General features: G+C 50.4%; 1 protein-coding gene and 1 non-coding gene across 8 annotated transcripts; one reads left to right on the forward strand and one right to left on the reverse strand.

Moving 5' to 3' along the window:
• Positions 1-1,292: 1,292 nt before the first annotated feature.
• On the reverse strand, positions 1,293-21,225 carry LIG3 (DNA ligase 3). Of its 7 annotated transcripts, none has more exons than XM_010970426.3 (21): positions 20,795-21,219; positions 19,805-19,872; positions 18,216-18,763; positions 16,982-17,125; positions 14,574-14,771; positions 13,763-13,914; positions 12,908-13,074; positions 12,723-12,800; positions 12,102-12,270; positions 10,401-10,556; positions 8,602-8,733; positions 8,136-8,215; positions 7,093-7,180; positions 6,219-6,296; positions 5,785-5,908; positions 5,045-5,187; positions 4,636-4,710; positions 4,077-4,223; positions 3,341-3,548; positions 2,953-3,035; positions 1,293-1,851 (listed from the first exon to the last, which is right to left on the reverse strand). In XM_010970426.3, exons 3-21 carry the CDS (start codon positions 18,757-18,759, stop codon positions 1,618-1,620), a joined length of 3,000 nt encoding a protein of 999 aa, XP_010968728.2. In that variant the 5' UTR covers positions 18,760-18,763; positions 19,805-19,872; positions 20,795-21,219; the 3' UTR covers positions 1,293-1,617. The 7 variants fall into 7 exon arrangements, with proteins under 7 accessions (XP_010968728.2, XP_010968730.2, XP_010968729.2 ...); XM_010970428.3 differs by lacking the exon at positions 20,795-21,219 and adding an exon at positions 20,502-20,753; XM_010970427.3 differs by lacking the exon at positions 20,795-21,219 and adding an exon at positions 20,086-20,253.
• A 568-nt stretch (positions 21,226-21,793) lies between these two features.
• On the forward strand, positions 21,794-21,897 carry LOC123612956 (U6 spliceosomal RNA). The gene has a single exon (XR_006720258.1). It is a non-coding gene; the product is annotated as a U6 spliceosomal RNA (small nuclear RNA).
• The last annotated feature ends 409 nt before the right edge of the window (positions 21,898-22,306 follow it).

A 22,306-nucleotide genomic window follows, 5' to 3' on the forward strand; every position in this document is an offset into this window, starting at 1 on the left:
CCAACATGTTTTAACCAGCAGGTGGAAACCCAGGTCAGTCAGGTTGTAGTTGGCCTCCCAGCAGAGCAGGACCTTAGCCCAGCACACCGGTGGGGGCGGGGGGGGGGGGAGGGGCCCCAACTCACACAGACTTGAGCAAGTTTCAGAGGTTGAGTCACGTTAACCTTGCTCAGAGGGGCTGGACAAACAAGCCTGCCAATTTGTTAAGAAACGAGAATGAGAATGGACCTTCAGAAGTCAGCAGAACTGAGTTGGAAGCCAGTTCAAAACCAGATGGTGCCATGATGAGGCTGCACTCAGACCAGCAGGAGCTGGAACACGCAGGTGCGAGGCTGTGGAAGTGGAAGTGGTGTGACGGCTCTGAAGTTACAGGCCAGGCCCCCTCCCCTGGGCAGGGGCTCATGCCAGTGAGTTTCCCGACTCTGTAGACAACTTCATGCCAGGCTCCGTGCTAAGTGCCTCACGTAACGCATCTTGAGTGTACTTACTGATTTTTCCCTGCCCATTCCTCTACAGTTATAGCTGTTAAGTTTCAGGGCTCAATTTGAAACAGGTCTGTCTACACCTGCATGGTCCAGTGTGGTACTCGCTAAAGTTGAATGAAAATGAAAAGTTCAGTTCCTCAGCTGTGTTAGCACATTTCACGTGCTCAACATGTGCTCAGCAGGCGAATGCAGCTGGTTCACACCGGCTAGTGATGTACAGGATTCTGGTGCTGTTAAAACTTCAATTGAACAGTACTTGTCTATGCTGAACTGTTTTCCTTTTATTCAAATAAATCAGCCTCGGGTGGCATAAGAGCCATTCTCTGTAAGCAGGCTGTGTAGATCTGTTCTCAGGTGGGTTTTTAAAGAGCAGCCTTGTGTCCATATTTTGGGGAGGCAGATTCTCCTGGAGCCCCGTCTCCCCAAGGAGCAGCCCAGACAACCTCCCTATTCTTCATATAGGCCCTGTTTTCCTACCTGATCCTGGTCCCCTCCCTTCAAACCAGACCCACACCCTGGAATAGGAGAACACAGAGAATTAAAGACATAAAATTCATTGTTTTCTTTCAAATGAGGCTTCATTCCTGGCAAAAAGAGCCAGGCTGAATAAAAGTTTTGCCAAATATAAGCATTTCTGAGGAGTCTTTTTAAATACAACTTTAAAATGAGCCTGGAAGTCTAAGGGGCAGGCGAGGGACAGAAGACTGCCACTGTGAACAGCTTCAACAGCCAGCCTTCCCTTCACTCCTTAAGCACTAGGGGAGTTACAGTGGCTGGGGGTGGGTGGGAGGACAGAGAGAACGCCAAGATAGTTCATTTATTTTATTTTTTTTAAAAAAAGAAAAGCTGCTTTTTAAAGAAGGGGGGAAAAAAAGACAACAAAACCAGCACCCAGATCTGAAAGATCTATGTGAACCTCAGGAGAAACTGAGTTCACTGGTGATGCCCACAGCAACTAACTCTCGCTGGGAAGAGACCATGCACGGTTGGTGGGTTTTGGAAGCTGCGCAGCTTGGAGAAGGAAGACTGTCCCCACCTCCTGCTGTCCTATGTCTGCCTGCCCAGCCGGCGCCCAGTCCAGGAGTAGCGTGGTGGGGTAGGGTACGGCGTGAGGGAGGGGGAGGCAGCAGTCCTAGCAGGGGGCTACCAGTCTCCGTTTCCGGATACATGCCCAAATCCACTCCGGGGAGACCTGCTGGGCCTCGGGGTTCTTGTCCCTGCTACCCAGCACATGTGTGGCTGAGGCCATGTCAAATTCCTGCACCAGGTCCCCATCGAATGCCACAAAGTAGCGTCTCAGACGACTGAAGTCTGGAGTGGAAGGCGGCAGGTAGAGCCGCACCCCAGTGAAGATGTCCAGCAGCACCTGCAAATGTACAGTGGTCATGGTGGGGCTGGACTGTGCTGGGGCAGATGGTTCTCCACCCAGAGGAGCGAAGAGCGGAGAAGGAGGTTAGAACGAGATCCAGAGAGAGGGAGCCTAGGGGTCAGGTCACGCGGGGAAAGAGTTTACTGGAGAAAAGGTGAAGGCGTCAAAACCCCCATCCTCTAGCTACTCCAGATTGCACAGGACTACACAGCTTTCCATCCTTGCCTAGGGGAAAAAGAAGGAAGGGGGGAGGGGACGGGGCCTAACACTGGGGACCTAGAAAATGGAAAAGTACATGTCTCTAAGGACCATCTAGTGGCTGGTGGGCAGGGTCAGTGGCACTCAGACGCAGGGATGTTGCTGAATCGAGCAGTCCACTGTGCACCAGCTGGACCGAGGGGCCAGGACCGCTGCTGGGACTGTGCGCGGATTTGAGGGCTGCAGGTAGGGAGAAGATGGTAAGGCCCCACAGGTCCTCTGGGGACTAGGTTCAGGGCCTGAGTTCCCAGACCCTGGTGCTTACTCTCGGTGGGGGTGGCACAATCACCGTGCAGTGACCAAATGTTGACTTGACTATCTGCTTTGGGCCCTCAGCTCCTCCAGGGTTGAGCCGAGTTACTGGCCTCCACAGGTGCTCGACACCTGTTGTCAAACCAAAGACTGACGAGGGAGTACGAGAGCGGAAAGGACGGCCACCAAGCCAGTGCCTTCCCCTCCTCGCCTGCTGGCCAGGTTCACAAACTCACACTGCTGCGCCCCCACACCCAGACGGCTTTCTCCCCTTTAATGTCAATTGTGACTTGGGGGCGGCAGCAGAGGGGTCCCTGCAGCCTCTCCGCTAGGTTGGCTGTTCTATCTCCTGCCTGCGGGCACGGCTCTCCTTCCTCTCTGCTGGCTGGCTGGCCGCCTCTGCAAGGCAACAAGAGGGCACGGGGTGGAGCTGCGTCCCGGCCAGCCCAGCCCACAGCCACGAGCGCCTGCACGAGGGCAGGGGGCTGGGTTGGCAGTTAGTCCTGGTAACACCTTTGCTCATCTCTCAGAGTTCCAAGTGCAGAGAGTTGGGAACACCAGGCCCCCTGGGCGCACTGCTACCCTCACCTTTGCTTGGCACGGGGTCTCATCGGGGGCCTTCCGCTTCTCTCCCACTTTCACAGGGGAAGGCTTTGCAGCCAGCTTGGTGCCTGCAGGAGAGAGCTCGGGATGAGAACTAAGAGAGCAGGGGAGCTGATGATAGTCTCTGAAGTCAGGGCAGCAAAGAGAAGGGCCAGGCCCTTCCGCTCTGAGCATGGGTGAGTCGGGGGGAAGGGGTGTAAGCTGAGCCTTAGTTCAGAGGTGGCTTATCCCCTGATCAGATGGGCGCTCCCTGCGTCCTGTCATTCAGATTTACAGCGCAGGAGGCGCCCAGCAGAAGAGCTTCTGGCCCATGGCTGGACACAACCCCGTCCTCACAGCCGCTCTTCATCACCCCGGCCCCCCTCCTCCTTACCGCCTCTACCGTCGGAGCCACTCAGCTTCTCTCCTGCCTTCTTGGCACTGGCCGAGGGCCGCTTGGGGGAGGCCCTCGGAGCCTTGTGAGAGACAGCTGGCCCCGAGGTGCCCTCATTCTCTCCGCTGCTGCCCCCTGTGGTGGAGCTCCCCTCATCTCCGGCCACTAGGGTGAAGGCCGCCCGCTCCTTGGACAGCTGGTACAGTTCCTGAGAAGGAGGGAGAAGGTCGGGTGTGTCACTCCCTTCCCAGCCACTGGCCTCAGGCAGTCTGCGTGGTAGGTCTCAGGAGCATGTGGCTGAAGAACAAAGGGGAGAGAGACGCAGCAGGGAAAAGTGGCGGCTTCCTTGGTATTTTTCTAAACTCTGGCCCTGCTTCTGGAATAATCGGCACAGATCACTGTTCTCTGCTCCCCAGTTCTTATCAACAAGTAGAGACCGTGGCCTGGGGCCAGGTCCCCCACAGGAGGCGGAGGCGGAGGCAAGAGCTCTCCCTCTCCAGGACCCAGGGCTGCTCAGTGGGCCCAGTGAAGGCAGGGCTGTCTACTCGGGGCAGAGGCTCAGTGCTGCTGCTCCTGGCCCCCAACAGTTCAGTCTCCCTTTCTAATAGCTGCCCTCCTTGCCTGTCTTGGTGAATGGGAGAGAGGAGAAGACAGAGAACACATGAGGCCAGGTGCCCAAGGTTCCCAGGCTGGGGCGGCGGGGAGGACGGCACACACGCAGCCTAGGAGCTGGCACCTTGAGTTGGGGGAGGTTAGTGGCAGACTTCCAGTCCTTATCATCACGGATTCGGGTGCAGCGAGGGAATCGGATGGAGATCCCGTCGGCTGTGTGAGCCTCAGATTTGGAGAATTCAGCCCCTGTGATCTCCCACACGGCAGCTTTCTGTCAGGAGTAAGTCAGGTCACTCAGAGGTTAAGAAGACAAAACCAAGAAAGCAGTGGCTCACAGGTGAGAGATGGGTTCGAGTCCCACTGATGATGCTGACACTGTGTGACCTTAGGGAAGTCCCCTTTCTTGACTGGGCCCCAGCTTCTCTTGTCAGTGCAGGAAGGGACTAGGCCAGGTCACTTCTAGAGCAGACCCTGTGACTGGAGAATGGGTAGTCCCTTCCTCTCTCTACTGAGAGTTCCCTCAGTGTTGACTGCTCATCCCTTGCCTGTCACTTGGCTAAACAGTCCAGATCCCCATCCCTGGGTGGACTGCCAGTGAGACTGAACTGACGTCTTGGTGGCAATAGAAAATGTACACACTCAATTTTACTGGGCTGGAGGACCCCAGGCCACTGGGCTAATACCTTTGGGTCTGGGACGATGAAATCAGGGTAGTAGATCTTATTGATTTTCAGCCAGTTGGGTATCTTGCTGGGATCCTGGAGGAGAAAAGATGCCATCCTGGGCTGTTGCCAAAGCAAGACTTAAAGCCCTTCTTAGTCACGAGCTCGTCAGAAGAGGTGACTTATCACAGAAGGCTGACCCGCACCCCGTGGGATCCTCCCTGCCCAGATGGTGTGGCCTAGAGGGCATGCAGGCCAGTTTCCACAAGGTAGGTGCTCAGAGATTGGAGGGCCTAATACTGCTCCTCTGGCCAACCAGCAAGCTCTCCTCTCTGCTGAGACAGATAACTGAAACCTGCAGCCCACCAGGCACAGCCTGTCTCAGCCGTGCTGGCCAGTCCAGGGGCCAGGCCCCCGGTCCCTTCCTCACCTTGCTGATCTTCACCATGTCCAGTTCCTTCTGCAGCCGGGCAAGTGTCGCGTCGTCGTGGCCTCCTGCACACTTGGTGACTGTGCACCACTTCTGGCTGCTCGGGTCATAGCAGCCCATGAGGAAGATGGACATCATGCCACCTGAGGGGAGGATGGGCTAAGCTGTGGGTGGAGGGAGCCTTCTCTGCCAGCCCCACGAGCCCTGAGAGAGGCAGTCTGCTGGAGAGGAAAGGGCCTGGGCCTTGGCATCAGAGTGCCAGAGTTCACCTCTTACTAGCTGTGTTAAGTTCCACCTCTATGAGCCCCAGTTTCCTCTTCAGCAAATTAGGAATAATCACACATAATGCTGGGCTTTGGCGGAGTAAAAGGAATTAAATAGTGCCTGGCACACAGAAGAATGCCTACAAGCCGCAGTTCCTCAGACCCCAGCTTCCCCTCCAATCAGGAAATTAAGATCTTCCCTGAGGAGCAAGCTGCCAGGCCCTGAAGAAACAGTTGGTGAGAAGCTTCTTTGAGCCAGGCCAGCAAAGGGCATTCTTGCCTGATCTCCCCCCGCCCAGGTCTGCAGCTCTCAATGTCCCTGCCTGAGGTAACGTGGGTGCCCTTGAGGCCCCTGATCCCGGAACTTTGGAAGCCATGACTGGTCGTGCTAGCTGATCAACCTAGGAAAAAGGCAGCCTAGACCTTGATAGTGCCTTTCAAGGAGGTACCATCCCAGGGGCCAGAGGCCACCCTGACCTTTGCTCCCTTGCCCATAGAAGGCCCCAAGGACCACCAGGTCAGCTGTGTCAGCCATGGCCCCCTCGTTCAAGTAGTCTTTCTTCACTTTCAGCCAATGACGCTTTCCAGGCTCATACGTGCCCTGAGGGGAAGCACGAGAGAGACCACAAACTAGAATGAGTGGAAGCTCCACGAGGGTCGGCTTTCCCCAGCCCACCCACCCATGAGGGAGGAGGACATACTGGGTCTGTCACAGGGCCCAGCCCACTCTGCTCCACCCACTACAGGAGACACACACAAACCCATCCTCTCGATCCAGAACCCTGGAAAGGCGCCCCCTCGGCACCCATCCCCAAGCACTTCAGACCACCACCACCACCTCCTGGCCAGGGCTGGAAAGGCTCGGGGGAGGGCTGAGTCTGCAGGAGAAAGCAAAGGATGTGATGTCTTACCCTCACGTCTTTCAGCACCAGCCCTTCCAGACCCTCTTGGATCACCCGATTGATCATGTCGGCCAAGTCTGAAGCTTTCTGAGGGATAACAGGAGAGACTCTGAGGTTGGTGTGGGAACAGAGAAAGGCTGTGGGATGAAGCAGAGGTGGTTCCTTTCCACACAATAGCAGAGTGCCCGCTGCAAACACTCTGACTTGAACATAAGGAACAAAGGGCTTGCAAGCAGGGACCAACCAGAGAGCTGCTGCGGCTCTGAGATCCTGGGAGCCCACCTGAGATGAGTGTTTCAGGCCCTGCCCTCCTAGGTGGGGACGAGCACAGGCAGATCTTGTCTTACTGTAAGTTTTGCTTTCGTGCACTTTGCAGATATTGGTTTTCTTTTTTACAATGGTTGTGGCAGCCCTGTGTTGTCAGCACATGGTTAGTATTTTTTAGCAGTATTTTTAATTAAGGTTATGTACTTTTTTTTCCCTAAAGACATAATGCTTATTGTACACTTAATAGACTACAATATAGTGTCCACATAACTTTTCTATGCACTAGGGAAAAACTCACTTGCCTTATTTTATTGTGATATTGCTTTATTGTGGTGGTCTGGAACCTATCCCACAATATCTCGAGGTATGACTATATAATCAGCCTCCCTCGTGAGAAAATAATCAGGACTCATTTACCCAGTCACATCTGACCCAAGGGGTTCTCTGCCCTGCTTTCAAACCCCTCAGTGGGGAGGGCATAGCTCAGTGGTAGAGCACATGCTTAGCACGCATGAGCTCCTGGGTCCAATCCCCAGTACCTCCATTAAAAAAAAATTTTTTTTTAAATATATATACAAAGCTCTAGGGCACTGCCTAGGGTGGGGTCTTTGCTCACCGTGACTTGCTTCATTTCTGAGAACATGATCCGGTTGGGAATTTCAACCATGTTATCATGAAGAAACTTCCGCCGCTCGCACAGAGGCCTGGGGGGACAGGAGAGCTGAGGGCAGGCTAGGACCCTCCCATCCCCTTGAGTTCTGAGGAGGGGAGGGGCACAGCGATAGACTGCAGCTTCCCAACAGGGTCTGCCATGGCTTAAAGCCCCCGTGTCCTGTAATAAGTCTGCTCGTCCCAGGTGACAAGGGCTCCACGGGACGAAAGGTGGGCAGCTGTGGGCCAAAGCACAGAGCCACTTCATTATTGTAATTCCCGTTTCTACTTCATCAGCCCAAACGGACAGTATACATTCTGGTCCCACTTGAAAACTGACTCCGATTCTCATTTTCTGTGCCTTGCCTCACCCCTGGCCAAAGGCGGGCTGGTGACAGGCTCAAGACCTGAAGCCCAAGCCCCCCAGCTCCTACCCACAGTTCTTTCTCCCTGCTGTCTCCTTCCCCCCCACACTCAGGGATGTGGGCCGGTGTAGGGGCGGGGGCAGGGACACATTCCTAAGTGAGGAAGGGGCCAAAATGGCTTCTCAGGCCCAAGAACTGGATGCAGCTAAGACTGCTAGTTCTAAGATGGTCCTAAGCACAGAACCCCAACAATCACAAGCTTCCTGTTGTCAGCCTCTTCCAAAAACAGAACCTCCGAGCTGAAAACCGTCTGCCTTATGGACTGTAGGTAATGGTGGAGAGATCAACTGAAACCCCACTGTGCTCACAGTCTGTATCTCATCAATAGTCCATTTTGCTGTAGCAGAGAAATTTCTATAGGTGGCTGCGTTTCCTCTGTGGCTTAAGTTTTCAGAGCTGAGATCTAGTCAACACATCGGCTCTTCCTACCACTGATGGGGACTGTGTAGCAACTATGCTCCCTCTCAGCTCCCTCCTGCTACAGCTCCTAGGCACAAAGAGGCACATGCTCCAGCCCCCTCTCCCTCCCTTCCAATCTGAAGCCCCCATCTCCCCACCCAGGAATCAAAAATAGATCCCTCACCTATCCATCAAGCTGACATCATTGAAGAAGATACAATCAAAAACAAACAGGCAGACATTAGCATCCTGGAAGGCAGCTTTCTGTAAGGGAAAATGAAGTAGTAGGTACACGAGGGACAAAAATAAGAGTGCATGAAAAATGGGGTGTCCCAGTCCACTTCCGGAGATCCTCTGAAGCACCTGATACAAAAGTCCTGTTTATGCTGTGAAGCCCCTGGGCCATAAAGGCACCTGGCACATGGTCCTGAATGGGGACCGACTCAACTGTAAGTTGCCACTACTAGCTCTTTTTTATGCAAAACACAAAAACAAAACATCTAAACTCAGGGCTAAATTCAGAAACAGTTCAGGGAAGAAGATCAGCTTGACCCAAAGTAAGTGGTAACATTCCTCTCCACTCAGACCTCCAGCACGCACACACCCACACATGCACACACTCGTTTGCACATCTAGCCCTGAGCCGGTACCTTGTGCACTCCCAGAGTCCCAAAGGGCAGTGGTTTGCCTGTCTTGTTGTCGATCAGGAGCACCTCAGAGTCCAAGATCATGCTGTGGCCCCCAGGGAAAGCCTGGGGGATGTAGTCCTTAAAGTGGGCCACCTGGAGGCAGAAGGGTCACTCAGGCGAGGCAGCTGAGCCACAAAAAGCAAAAGCCAGGCCCCAGAAAAAACACCAACACGTGCAAAATAGACCTAGGCCTCGGCAGCCACCTACTCAGGAGGAATCAGCTATGCTTCAGGACCTCTGCCCAGAACTAGGAAGAGGTCAGCCCATGTTGAGGTCACTTTCTATGGGCTGCACAGCAGAGTTTGCAGGAAAAAGAAAGAAACTGAGAGTGAGAATGAGGGGGAGAAAGTGGGGTAGACAAACACGGAAAGGGGGGAGGAAAAGTGGGAGGCAGAGATTTGAGTGGGACAGCAGAGCGGCTGGAAAGGAGGAAATGAACCCCTTTAGGAGCAGCAAGGAAACGTGAGAAGGGGCATCTCTGAGTGGGAGCTCTGAACCTGGAGAAGAAAAGATGTTTGGAATTGGATTTTTTCCTGTTAAAGGCGGAGTGCTAGTGTTTGACAGTCCTAGACAGGAAGAGGTTCCACTGTAACCCACAGTGGCCCCTGCTGAGTGAGGCCACCAAGGAGGTCCAGAGAGAATGACTGTGGTCCATTCCTCCCCCAGGCAGGGCAATTAGGCCCTCACTGCCTCTGACGCTTGGACAGGGAAGGCCTGCACATCCCACTCTGCTTCCACGCTCAACCCAGCCCTTCAAGAACCAAAGCACAGGGAGACAGGGACGAATGAATAAAACTAAGTAAAAGAGAAGGGAAAGGGCTCATACGCTGGAAAGGTGTGCTCAAACTCCTTCCTGAGGAGCCGGAGATGCCCCCTGAACAAGCTCACCGGGAGCTCTTCCTCAGCAGTCTGACCATGAGCCTTCCCCACGGAGCACGTGAGCCCGCACTGATGCTCGCGGGGAGGTTGTGCTCAGCTCTCTGACTGCCTGGTGCTCCAGCGGGCAGGCGAAGCTGGGGCAAGGAGGTGAGCCCCACACCACGTCCCCTCCCCCGGGGCTCTGAGAATCAGAGTCTGAGCTAGGAAAGAAGGGGGAGCAAGGACAGGAGGGTCATCTACTCCCAAGCTGCTGCAGCCAGATGTTCCTGCCACTTTTCTCTGGACACACCCCCAAAGGCTCCCAGACACCCTGGGAGCTGAAAAGGGCTGAGGGGTGAGGTTCTCAATGTCCCTTGATTAAGGGCAGGAGTCTGGGCTCCCAGAAGTCCCTATGGGATTGTGTTTACATCTGAATGTAAGCTTCTGGAAGGGCAGAACTCCTGTCCATTTCTTTTTACTACTGTACATCCACTAGCTAGAACAGTGCCCAGCACAGACGAAGCCGCTGATAACTACTTGTTGAATAAATTAATGAGAGCTCAACAGTCCTTTGTACCTGAGCTGTGACTTAGCTCGGAAGGAACACGTAGGACATGGAAACACAGAAGACAAGCCCTGCACATCACTGACCAGCTGAGCTTGCTGTCCGGGCATCACTGCCCCCGGGGCTCTGTGCTGACTGACTGTCTGTGCTCTTTGGCTGTCCCTACTTAGCAGCCCTGCATTACTGGAAGGCTTCAAAAATGAATACATGAATTCATTCAACAAACAGTAAACAGACCCCTATGCTGCACCAGGGCTGGAATGGCTATGGAACACTGGCTTTGAGATTCTTAAGTGCAAGATGGGTAAGAGTCCCAGGGGACGGAAGGAACCTATACCTTGTGCGGCAGGACGGGCTTGAGGCTGCGACTGAAGTAGCTGAAGTGGTCCCCGTTCTTGTGCACCTGGACTCGTTCCCCGTCATACTTGATCTCAGAGAACATGCCATTCGGACACTTCTTCATCGCATACTCGATGGACTTGCAGGCCTCGGCCTTAGGGTAGGGGATGAAAAGCCTGGTGACTTACAGGTGCTCTTCCAACGAGGTGATGCTCAGCAAGGAGAGCCGAGAGCCCAGGTCCCAGGGGCTGAAGGCCAGAGCACCCTCGCAGGGCAGGCCGCTGAACAGGGGGTGGGAACAGAAAGGCTGGACAGTGCCACACTCTGACTATAAAAGCATCACTGCAGTTGACGTAGGAGCTTGCATACTGAGGAATATACGAATGCAGTTCACTGTAGAGCTAATACAATTCCACTGAAACACTTTATTTTCTTCTCAGTAATTTAAGGTCTCGCAGGGCCTCTGGCTTTTCACTAAACACATCGGTTATCTCAGCACAGGAGGTACGTAGAGGCTAAGGTTAAAGAGTGCAGGTGGCAGTGAGGCTGGCAGGGTCGCAGTGATTAGGGACCCCTGGGACAGGACATGACACAGGAGCGATTATTCACTTACCTGTGCCACCGATTCAAACAACGACTAGCATTTTGGGGTACTTCTACATGTCAGATCATACACATAATTTCATTTCACTGATGACGTCATATGTGATAAATATGGCTGTTTTCACTTTATGGATGAGAAAACTGAAGCTCACAGGGGTTAACTGCTCACTTAAGATTACACAGCCAGTAAAGGGCAGGAATGAGATGTGAATCTAGGCCCAACTCCAAAGCCTGTGCGGTTGACCAGTAAGCTGTATGACCCAGGCCACTCTTCAGACGATGGGCTGTGGAGCAGATCCCAGAAAAAAATTCTTATGAAAGCCAAGAAAGGCCACGAATGGAGGTGACCACTCCTGTCCCGTGGGTGGAGAGCTCATTATTTTGGTGCTGGCTGTCTCACATTCCTAAGAATACTTCTCTGTCCCAAACACAGAACTCTAGACCGAGGCTTCAGGAAAACACACAAGACAGTTCCATAAAAAGCACCGCACTCCGCTGAGACAATGCAGAGGGCCTCATGCAGGCATGGCAGCAGACTCGGAGGGCCCTGCTGCACAGGAAAACCCATATCAGAAAGGAAATTCCATTTCTCATGAAATGAGCAGAGGCCCAAGAAGAGCTGGGCATCATTCCTTTCCGGAAAAAAAGGAGGCCCAAGTCACCCAGTCATAGGAAGCCTGGCTCTGCGACCAACTCTCAGAGCTACTTCGGGGCAAGTCACTGAACCTCAGAAGTTACTTAATACAACCACCTGACTTCAGGAAAGATGACAGATGAACCATGCTGGGAAGATACTTCAGACATCATTCACACAAGAAAACTAAAGACCAAGAGAGACTGAAGTAAACCACGTAAGATTCTATAGCTCATGGTGGCAGAGCCGGGTCTGGGTCTCAGGCCTTTCCACCAGGTCATGCTGTCTCCTCCTTTGCCTTTACTCCCCCATTGAGAGACACACTCCAAATCACTGCTCTTCCTTCCCCAAACTCCTGTGGCCACTGTGCATGGGCCATCAACATCTACCCTATCAGATCTCACAGGGAAGGACAGTAACCTGGGAGAGGAGCAGAAAGCAGGGCCAGAGCAGCGCCCTTACCAGCATGGGCTGCACCGGGGTCATCAGTGAGGCCTGGACACTCAGAGCTCGTCTCTGGCCTGGCTCCTTCTCCACCTCCTGCTCGTTGCGGAGCACCCGCTCCACCACATCCTGCAGGTTGCGCGAGGCTTTGAAGGCTTCATAGGCATTAGGGTCGAGGGCATCTAACCTGCCAAGGTGGACAAGAGCAAGGAAATAAAAACCATTGCCTTTGACCTTATTGCTTTAGACAGCTGTCTGTCCTCGGAGAGGAGGGATCCTAATATATGGGGAAGGGGTTATGTTCTATCGTCTTAAGCCTTGTACAGGAGAAAAAGCTCTTGGAGATCTCAGCTCTTTTGAGACACTGTGCTACATGGATGCTACCCTGGCAAAGAGGGGCTGGAGTGGGCAAGTGACTCATACCATACATACTGAACATCTTCCATACTTTGTGAGAACAGTACTGTTATCTCCACTTTACATATAAGAAAAATTGAGGCTGAGCGAGCTCAAGTGATGGGTCCCAAAGGAAGGAAGAAGGTAGAATCAGGATTCAAATCCCAATCAGGACTCCAAAGTCCTGACACCAGCTGGCAACAAAGTGGGCAGCTTCAGCCGCCAAGAGGAGCCAGTACTTACACATGTTTTGCACCTGAGTTCATCTTCAGATCATGCTTGATCAACCTGATGATGCACTTAAGGTCATTGGCTGTACACCTAGAGGGATGATTTAGTTTGGTCTCTGAAGAGCTCTGGACTTCCAAACCTTCCTTCCCTAGTGGTTCCACCTCCCCCAGCCCATCCCCACTGGGCAGTGCCCCTACCTGGAGGCGATGTCCTGAAGGGCCTGTTGTTGCTCATCCTCCTTGGTGAGCTTGGAGAGTCGCAGGAGGAATTCGTCCACCTCCTGGATGGTAAGGAGGCTCTTGGCAGCTGGGGGGAAAGACTTGCTCTGCTCAAAGAAGACTCTGATTGTCTCTGACACGTCACCCTGTCTCCAAAAACCAAAATGCCACTGCAGCAACCCCAGAGTGGCCAAGCGTATCCTCCCAGCCCCCAGGACTAAAGGTGAATCAGAGATTTCAATCATCACTCTTGCCCCCAACTCACACATACTGACCTCACTTCTTACAGAATCTATCCCACCCACAGTTCCTGGAAAGGGCACCTCCATCCACCATAGGATCTGGCCACCTGCCTTAGTTGAGAAGTGACACAAGAACAAATCCAGGGCTGAATCAATTTGAGTCCTGTTAGAATCTGAACTAAGAGACAGATGCGGTCATCAGATAACGGGGGTGCTTGGATAGAAACTTTCCATAGTGCCAAGGCTGGAATCATGAACAAACCAAACAGAATGGTAAGCCCCAGTGATGGGGGGAAAAAAGCCAGAAAAAAATAGGGTGTAGGACAAGAGCCCTGGAGAAACAGTGGGAAGTCTCAGATCCAGCCCCTTGAGGTCTGGGCCTCTCAGGCTCAACAGTGGTACGAGCTCAATCCTCAGAACCTTGTGGAACTAACAACTCGAGCCTCTCCTTCAGCTCCTCTCATAATAAAAGCTTGCTCAAGTGGGTTTCGGTTTCCTAAAACAGTAAGTACCCCAACCAGAAAAGAGAGGGTACAAGTGCCTGGCTCAGCAGAACCCACCTGGAATCCACCTACCCTCCCCTTCCTCTGACCTGCTCTAGGTCTCGTGCCATATCATCTGAGTTGCAATTAAAAATGCGGCTGAAAAGCTTCACAATCTGCTTGTCATTCAAGTTGTAAACACTCTTAATAACACCCGGCAGCAACAGCTTCACTGTTAGGTACACGTCACCGTGGAAACCATCTGGAGGAGACAGAAGAAAAAACGCTTCTTGAGAAATGGACCTTAAACAAATACATAAACTCAAGGAACCAAAAGAGATGTCTGCATTGCTGCCCTTGCTGCCACGGAACCACAGGGCACTGCGTGCATTTCTGTACGGCAGCAGGGGCACAGCATTAGCTGGCTATTCATGTATCTGCCTCCCTTTTTGCTCCTGGATAAACTCCTGCAGGGCACAGTCATGACTTTTACTTCAGTGTTCCGAGTGATGAGCACATTACAGATGCTCAATGATCATTTGTTAGTGGATGAAAGAAACAGAACTGGAAAATTCCATTCCAAGCTGTGCAAGTGGTTCACAAAAACCTAATCAAACATGCAGGATAGTGAAATTTTCCTCCTGGTCAAACAGGGTAGGTTCTTCTGGTCTCCTGGGGGGCAGAATAAGAAAGATGCCAATGTGCTTTGAGCAGAACTGGCTATATGTTCTGCAGGTCCCAATACAAAATGAAAACATGGGCTCTTTGTTCAAAAGCATTAAGAATTTAAAGACAGCAACAACAAGAGCATTAAACCAAGCATGGGGCCCCACGCAACTACAGAGTTCACATGCTCATGAAGCCAGCCATGACTTTGAGCTCTTTAGAGGAAAAGCCCACCCAGGACGCTTGAGGCCCCACCTCCTGCTGAGCCTTTCTGAAGGAAGTCCTGAATGATCTGGGTCTTCGTGTTGTAGCTAGGATTTTCAGCCACCATGGCACACAACTTCCGAAACTCGCGTAGCAGACAATCCTTGTGCTTGGGGTCACATTTGCTGGAGGACAGACTTGTCTTAGGGGCAGGGCTTGAGCGGGCTTCCCCAGAGTTGTTGGGCTTGGCTGTCAGAGAAAGAAACAGCAGAGATAATTCATTTTGCCTTGTTGAGAAGGAAGAAAGGGAAACTGACAGACATGCTGCTGGTGCTCTGTATGTAGCTTCACTTAATCCCCCAAGATAGCCCCTCAGGGGTAGATATCATTATACTCCCTTCAGGGGTAAAGAAATGGAGGTCAGTAATTTCCCCAATTTCAAAGGTATTAATAGTAAAGAGAGAGCGGCCCCACACCAAACAGAGGACCAGGTGATGTGTATCTCTATACGAGTGCTTCACAGAAGAATAAGGGCCGCTCTCATGCCAAGAGTGGTCAGGATGATCTCAGAGCAACTGTCAAGCTGAACCCAGAAAAGACGGGATAAGGAAGGGGGCAGAAATCAAAGGACATGTTAATCAGTGTGCATCTACTGCTATCGCAGATTGTCGTAGCTGCAAGAAGACTTAAAGATGATCTAGTTCAATCTCTCGATGAGGAGACAAGACATTCCCAGCCCCGGAGCACCGCCACCCACCCCCATCACCACTTTCTTATTGTAGAAAGAAAGGTAGTCAATGAGCTTTCCTCCAGACACCCCAAAATAACTGCACAACTCTCGAGTGATCCTCTCTTACCTCCTTGTGACCATTTACAAAGTAAATTTCACTCCGCAAGCTTGCAGCAAAGCCATTAGCAAGCTGGCTGCTGATCTAAGTGTCTTCTTGTCTGGGCTTTGTATATTATAAATCTATCTTCATCTCCGACTGGAGTCTAAAGAGGATTTTAGGGGACAAAATCTCCAAAGCATCTTTGTTCAGCAGGTTGTAAGAACTAGAACACCTGGTTTCTCCCAAATTCCCTCCCTAGGACACGGGCCCTTCCAGAAACATGCTGCCCTCCTGTCACCTGGACTCTTCCTTATTTCCATCTTTGGCCTATCATTAAACAGAACACAAGCACACCTCAGTTTTAAAATACTAAAAAGCCCAGAGTCTGGCACTCTTTATCTCCCTCATTCCTTGTGAGCATGTGGGGTCACCGAGGTGGGTGTTGCCATTCACAGTGTTCTCATCCCACTGCCAGATAAGGCCACAGAGGTTCAGACCACGACTCAGGACTTTCGACCTCAAGCCCAGGCTTCTTTTTTTCTTCAGATTTAAAAAAAAATTTTTAATATTTATATAGATATCTTTTTGTTTGTTTTTTGGGGGGGCATAATTAGGTTTATTTGTCTAGTTATTTGATGGAGGTACTGGGGCTTGAGCCTAGGACCTTGTGCATGCAAGGCATGCACTCTACCAGTGAGCTATACACCCCACCCCAAGTCCAGGCTTCTTTCACTCACATAAAGCAACCTCCCCAAACAGCTTCTGGGGCAACATGTTTTGACTTTATTTTCTTTACCTGAGTCAGTCACAAGAATGTCTCCAAATAAAAGAGCACAGGTGTTTGAGTTAAACAGATTTCAATATAAATACTAACTTCATAATGATGCTGAACATCAGCTTTCTCATTCATAAAGTGGGCCTAATAAAAGTACCTCCCAAAATTAACTGATGAACAAATGAAACCACATGTGTAGAAGCCCCCAGCCCAAAGCTCTCTGTTCCACAAGGCCACACAGGACAACTCCCTTCTCCACTTTCATCTCTAGTTTGGGCAAATTTAGGGATGTAATTTCTCAGGGTTTTTCATTATCAAAAAACAAGGAAGTGAAGGGCAAGTTATAATAATCTGTCTGACCCAGGTAAACTACTTCAAGGAGCAAAAGTCTTGACAAAACAAACATCTTTTTGCTGCAAGAGATTAAAGTATACAAAGACATGATACATAAGCAGAGCACTGAGAATTAGTTGTTACCGCTCTGCTCAGATTGAAGCAAATTACAGTTGACCCTGAACAACATGGGTTTGAACTGCATGGGTCCACCTACATGCGGATTTTTTTCAATAGCAAATGAGCACTACGCAAACTGAGGTTGACTGAATCCATGGATGCGAAACTGAGGGCATGGTGGAACTGCAGATATGGGAACGTCGGATAAGGAAAGCAGATAAATCATATTTCGATTTTCAACTGTGCAGAGGGTTTGGAGCCCCTAACACTCATGTTGTTCAATGGTCAATTTAAGGAAGCTAGAAAGCACAAAATTTTCCCGTTACTCTGAACTGGAGTCCCAAACAGGATACCAAATTAAAAGGAGGACTGTAACAGCTAAAGTATCTAACCTATCTTACCTGAAAAGCCAGAAAATTTCCGGGGATTGGTATTGGTGACAAATGAGGCACTCTTCACTGGAGATGTCACCTGGCCAGTGGCTGTCAACTTAGCCTGGACAATGGCTTTCTTCTTTGGTGTGCCTGCTGCCTTCGAAGACAGATCTGTAGAATCCCAAAAGAAGGAAAATATCCTTCAGTGAAAGATCCTTGAAAATGCTCGCAAAGAATCTATCAGCTGTTCTTATAGCCTGGCTAGTAAGTTACTACCATGGTATTAACCCAATGCTGGCTGCTGGCTGGCAGTCTTTGTGAGTGAAGGTAGTGAGTAACAGGGCACTGGGGAGAGGGTATTCTGTGGACAAAAGACTCAATTACTCTTTACTTCCATTAGTAACTTAAATTTTCATCAACACTCTCTACCTCTTATCCTACATATATTATTCTCCAGATTTGGAGGCAGTCAGAAATCATATGTCAACAGATAAAACTTGAGGGTCTCAGCTTATGGAATTAGCCCCAATTTACACATAAACAAGAAAGTAAAATAAAGATGGATAAACAGGGCATGTTGATTTGGTATAGGAAGGAAGAATTCCAGCTGCTGAGTTATTTGAGATATGTGACAGTTTAACTCTACCTTGTATTTCTCTTCCTCTGAATGAGATAGGCCAAGAAGTAACAAAGGCTGAGGCCAATGGCCAAGGCCCAGCAGGGCAGCAGGGGACCTTGAGAAGAAAATACAGGAGTAGTTTTCCTCTCCTGGAAGTCTTTTTTCCCTCTCAAAGAACAAGGATAGATGCCCATTTTAGAGTCCTCCCATAGTGACTAGAACTAAACTTATTTGAAGATATGAATATTACTTTAAAGATGAGGACACTGAAGGTCAGAAAGGACTAACTGGATTTCTGAGTATCAGTGTAAGATTTCTAGAATGTGCACATAAGTGACTATGCATGTAAGTGGGCATACGTATGTGTCTATGCAATACGTGTGCTTTGTATATACGTACAAACATGTAGTTTCTAGTTCTGTCTGCTGAAAGGGCTTAACTGATATAGCAAAGAGAGCAAAATGTCAACAATCGGTAAATCTGAGTAAAGGGAATATGAGCATTCTCTGCACTATTTTTATTCTTGCAACTCTTCTGTGTTTGAAATTATTTCCTAGTAAAAAGTTAAAACAAGACAGATGAAAGAAATTGGGCTCTACTCTCAGCATCAGTAAGATGAGAAACCAGTATTCTCCACCCCACCTGCAATGTGCTGGCTTATCTGTTCTTTCTCATTATCTTCCAGCTCTTCCCAGCCTTCCAGCTCTGTGAGGTCCTCAATTTTTTTTGTGGTGGCCCGGGCCCGTTCCAGTTTCTCAAACATGCATTTAATGTGGTACCACTCTTTCATATCGCCCCCCGACTCTGAGAAGGGATTGGGCACCACTTTGCCGATTCGGCATACGCCCTTGACAATCTTCTCCTTGCATTTTTTGCAGCCAGCTGTGCCACGTTTGGCATAGTCCACACAGAACCGTTGCTCTGCCATCTCACAGGGGCCACTGCAGAGTCCCACATGCGACCCTGGCAAGGAAACAAGGCAGGTGGCACGTGGTCTTAGACTGCCTTCCTGGAATGACAGAACAGGCTTTTTTCTCTGGAGGAGGCGGTGTCCATGAAGATCTGTTTCTGACCACTGGCTGAACTGTCTTATGTCAGGCCGGTGATGTTCTCGGAATAGGCACAATTCTTTTCGGCTGAGTGCACGGAGAGTTGGTGGGAAGAGGATCTTAAAAGCCAAAATCATACAGCTGCGTGAAAGGGTGAGAGGCAGAAAAAGTCAGTTACAAAGGTGGAGCTAGGCTTTTAGTTTCCTCAAAGGCTGACATCCTAACACAGTCTATGCTGACCAAATACGCCCCAAAGTATGGAAGATTTATTGCCTACAGGATGAAGAGTTCCAATACAGGATAATGCAGTTTGCAAAAGGATGTTCAATTATCTAATGTACACATGTGTATCTAGTAAAGAGAGTCCAAATAACATAAAGCTTTTTCTGAGGCCATCAGCAACACCTAATTCTTAAAATGGATGATGACCCTTAATATTGTAAGATCCTTAAGTTTCTTTTTAATCAACAAAAACTACATTATGTTCATGAAATTTTTAATGTGAAGTATAAAATACATGCCATCCTCAGAAAATAATTAAGTCACTATATAGATTTGAGATTTAGTTATAAGCCCTATTTTGAAAGGCAATTAAACAGAGCCTAAAATCCGATCGCCTTTGTGACCTCGGTGCGTTACTTAACATCTCAGTTCCTCAATTTCCTCAACTGCAAAATGTGGATAATAGTCCCTAACTCAAAGGGTTGTCATTCTAAGAATAAAGCTCTTATAGTCAATGAAGCAGTTATCCTTCAAGCAGAAGCTCCCTATGTGCAATTAGCATGACTACAATTCAGTAACTTGAATCAGGGAATGCTGAAATAACTGGATAGCAAAAATCAAAGGAACTGATCAAAATGGAAACGGATTACATCCATATGGTATCCCCGCACCTTTCCGTACTCATATTTTCTAAAGTACCTTCATAGTTTTAACCTTAAACATACCGTAAGTTATTTTCAGCCTGCACACGGCTTTGTAGTGAAATTACTAGTGGAATAATGAAAAGCAGGCTTTACTCACTGGAGTGCAACACGATGCAGACGACAGCAGGTAACTGGGAATCAGATATAGGAACACAAATTGACCGCACAGTTCAGGGACTATGTTATCTTTGAGAATTCTCTTAACTCCCCTGAGTCTCAGTTGTCCTATTTCTCAAACAAGGAAAATAATACCTACCTCACGGGATGGTTGGGAAAAATTTTAAAATGAGTCCATGGATGGGCTGGAGAGGGACTCTGAACTCCCTGAAAATGGATACAAAATGTGCACATTCAGCAATGTACATTTTGGGAGGAAAAGAGGTCAAGATTTTCGTGAAACTCTCAAAGGGCTCTATAACCCCCGGAAGTGGAAGAACCACAGAGGTGAGGTTTGTGAAAGTACGACGGGCCCGTAGAGGAGCTCGGAACAAATTAGGGTTCAACACCTTCCTCCGTAGAGCGATTTACGAAGCTCACCGCGCCCCACGATGAAAGGAGCCGGCCAGAGAGCACCTCGCAGCGCCCTCCCCTCCGCAGGGCCCAGGAGGCGCTGGGCCACGAGGAGGCACAATGCGGCTCTAAAGAGCCCGTCTGGCTCAAAGCCCCCACGGCCGCTGCTCTGCATTTCGTCAAAGGGAGCCGAGGAGGAAACCGTTGAGGCCTGAATGCAGCCGCGCTGGGAAGTGAAAGCCCAGCGGCCTCTTTTCCTGGAGGGCCTTCCCCCGACGCTTTTGGGAACGGACACGGGCTACCGGCCGGGGGCGGACACCGGGGAGACGGCTGGGAAGTGAGTCCCTCGGTCGGGCCGGACGGGCCGCGAGGACACAGCCTGGGGGCTGGGGAAGGGGACGCGGTGGGAAGAGAAAGGCTCCAGAGTTCTCTCAGAAGCGCACCGACTTAGGCGAGGCGGGTGTGCAGACTCAGCCGGGGCAGGAGTAGCCCCCGCCGGGGCCCGGGTGGTGGGCGGGGGCACCCAGCCTCCCCGGCGCGCACCCGTGGGGGTCCCGGGAGCCGGGAGCCAACCCCCGTGGGCTCCCGGGGGGCCGCCACGTCACGGAGGGTGTGCCCCGGGGCTCGCGGGCGGGCGGGCGGGGGAGGCCAGGATGCTGGCTCCAGGGCCGCACCGAGCCCGGGAACCCCGGCCGCCTCTCTCCCCGCTGCCCGGCCCCGCCGCGCCGCCCCTCACCTGCCTTCCCGGGTCCGGCGCCACCTCAGGCCTCCGACCAGGCACCCACAGGCCGCGAGCAGCCACGACGGTTATAGTGCCTGTCTCTTTAAATCCGGGTCCTTGAACTGGCCGCAGCGCGCAGGCGCAGAGGTCCAGGCCCCAGCTGCGCTACGCGTCCCCGCCCCCGCCTGCCACGTGGGCTGTGGTCAGGGTCTGCGGAGGCCCAGGGTTCTGTGAGGGGCGTGGAGGTGGTTCCCGGTCTGCGATTGCCGCAGAGGAAAGCCGAGGTGCTGCGTTGTGGCGGCGCCCAGAGACGCAGCCCAGTTTGAACTTCCGGGGACCCCCTCCTGACTTATTCTTAACGTTAGAGATAGTCCTTAAAGGTACTCGTAGAGAAACTATATCGTAATGAGCTTGGGGAAGGCAAAGATCGCGTTATTCAATCTATTTTTCTGTATTCCCTTTGTCTTGTGTCCCGGAAAGTACCTAGCACATAGTAAGTATTCAGTAAGTATTATTAAATTGAAAAGTGGCACTAGATAGATATAAAGGGTGATATGTACAGTAAACCCTTGATTGTGTATTGTTTTAAGTGTATTTCTTTTAAAAGCTCAGGTCAACTTTTGTTTTTTTTGGGGGGGGGTGAATTATGTTTATTTGCTTATTGTTTTTTAATGCAGGTACCGGGGATTGAAGCCAGGACCCTGTGCATGCTAAGCACTGCATTCTACCACTGAGCTCCCCACCTCAGATCAACTTTTTGAGAGATTAGGATGGCTATTTTTACAAAAGAATAGCAGGCTCAGAGAAGGTGATTGAACTTGTTCAGGGTCTAGGAATAGTAAATAACTGGTCATTGTTAGTTAAGTATAAATCAGACCTTGGAGGGAATTCTGTGCTATGTAAAAAAGATCATGGCTTTTGTTATGTAGGGAATGGAGAGCCACGAAGGGCCTTATGAAGTAGTAACTTACTGTTGAATCTTGGAGAGACTGAGGTAAGAGAACCAATTAAACGGTTCTCAGTGCTGGCTTAGGTAGAACATTAACTGTAATGGGAGGATACAGAGATGAGCATTGCACAAGGATGACATGCAAATTCATGAAGAGGGTCATATTTTTAAGGAAATTTTTTCCCCTTTTTACTCTGTCTATATCAGGTCATTATGCTGCACACCTTATATAGTGATGTATATCAGTTATATCAATAAATCTGGAATAAAAAAAGTTCTTGTAGTGTGACCCATGTGAGAGATGAAAATGGCCTGAACAAGCTTAGTTGGTTGGGGTGGAGAGGAAGGTGCATTTTTTGGTAAGCAATTAAGTTTTAAATTAGCTTCTAGATAAAATGCTCATTTACCTAAAGATATAATGAAGATGACTTGAGTGAGCAGGGAGATACTGGCCATCAACTAAAATAGAAAATGGGAGGGGAGGAGGAGGAATTTAGGATAAAAGGATGAATTTTGTTTTGGATATATTAAGTTAGGTTGGTTGAGGCCAGCCATGATGCCACTGTTTGAAGTGGGGC

The sequence above is a fragment of the Camelus bactrianus genome, chromosome 16 (assembly GCF_048773025.1).
Source record: "Camelus bactrianus isolate YW-2024 breed Bactrian camel chromosome 16, ASM4877302v1, whole genome shotgun sequence".
Classification (NCBI taxonomy): domain Eukaryota; kingdom Metazoa; phylum Chordata; class Mammalia; order Artiodactyla; family Camelidae; genus Camelus; species Camelus bactrianus.

Excerpts from the sequence above, each read along its gene's own strand:
- LIG3 (XM_010970426.3), bottom strand. The coding sequence starts at position 18,759 with ATGATTTTGGCTTTTAAGATCCTCTTCCCACCAACTCTCCGTGCACTC. Across the intron at positions 13,915-14,573 it reads TCAGAAAGGCTCAGCAGGAG|ATGGTTTCCACGGTGACGTG; the intron begins GTGGGGCCTCAA and ends TGTCTCCTCCAG. Across the intron at positions 4,711-5,044 it reads ACATGGTGAAGATCAGCAAG|GATCCCAGCAAGATACCCAA; the intron begins GTGAGGAAGGGA and ends TTTCTCCTCCAG.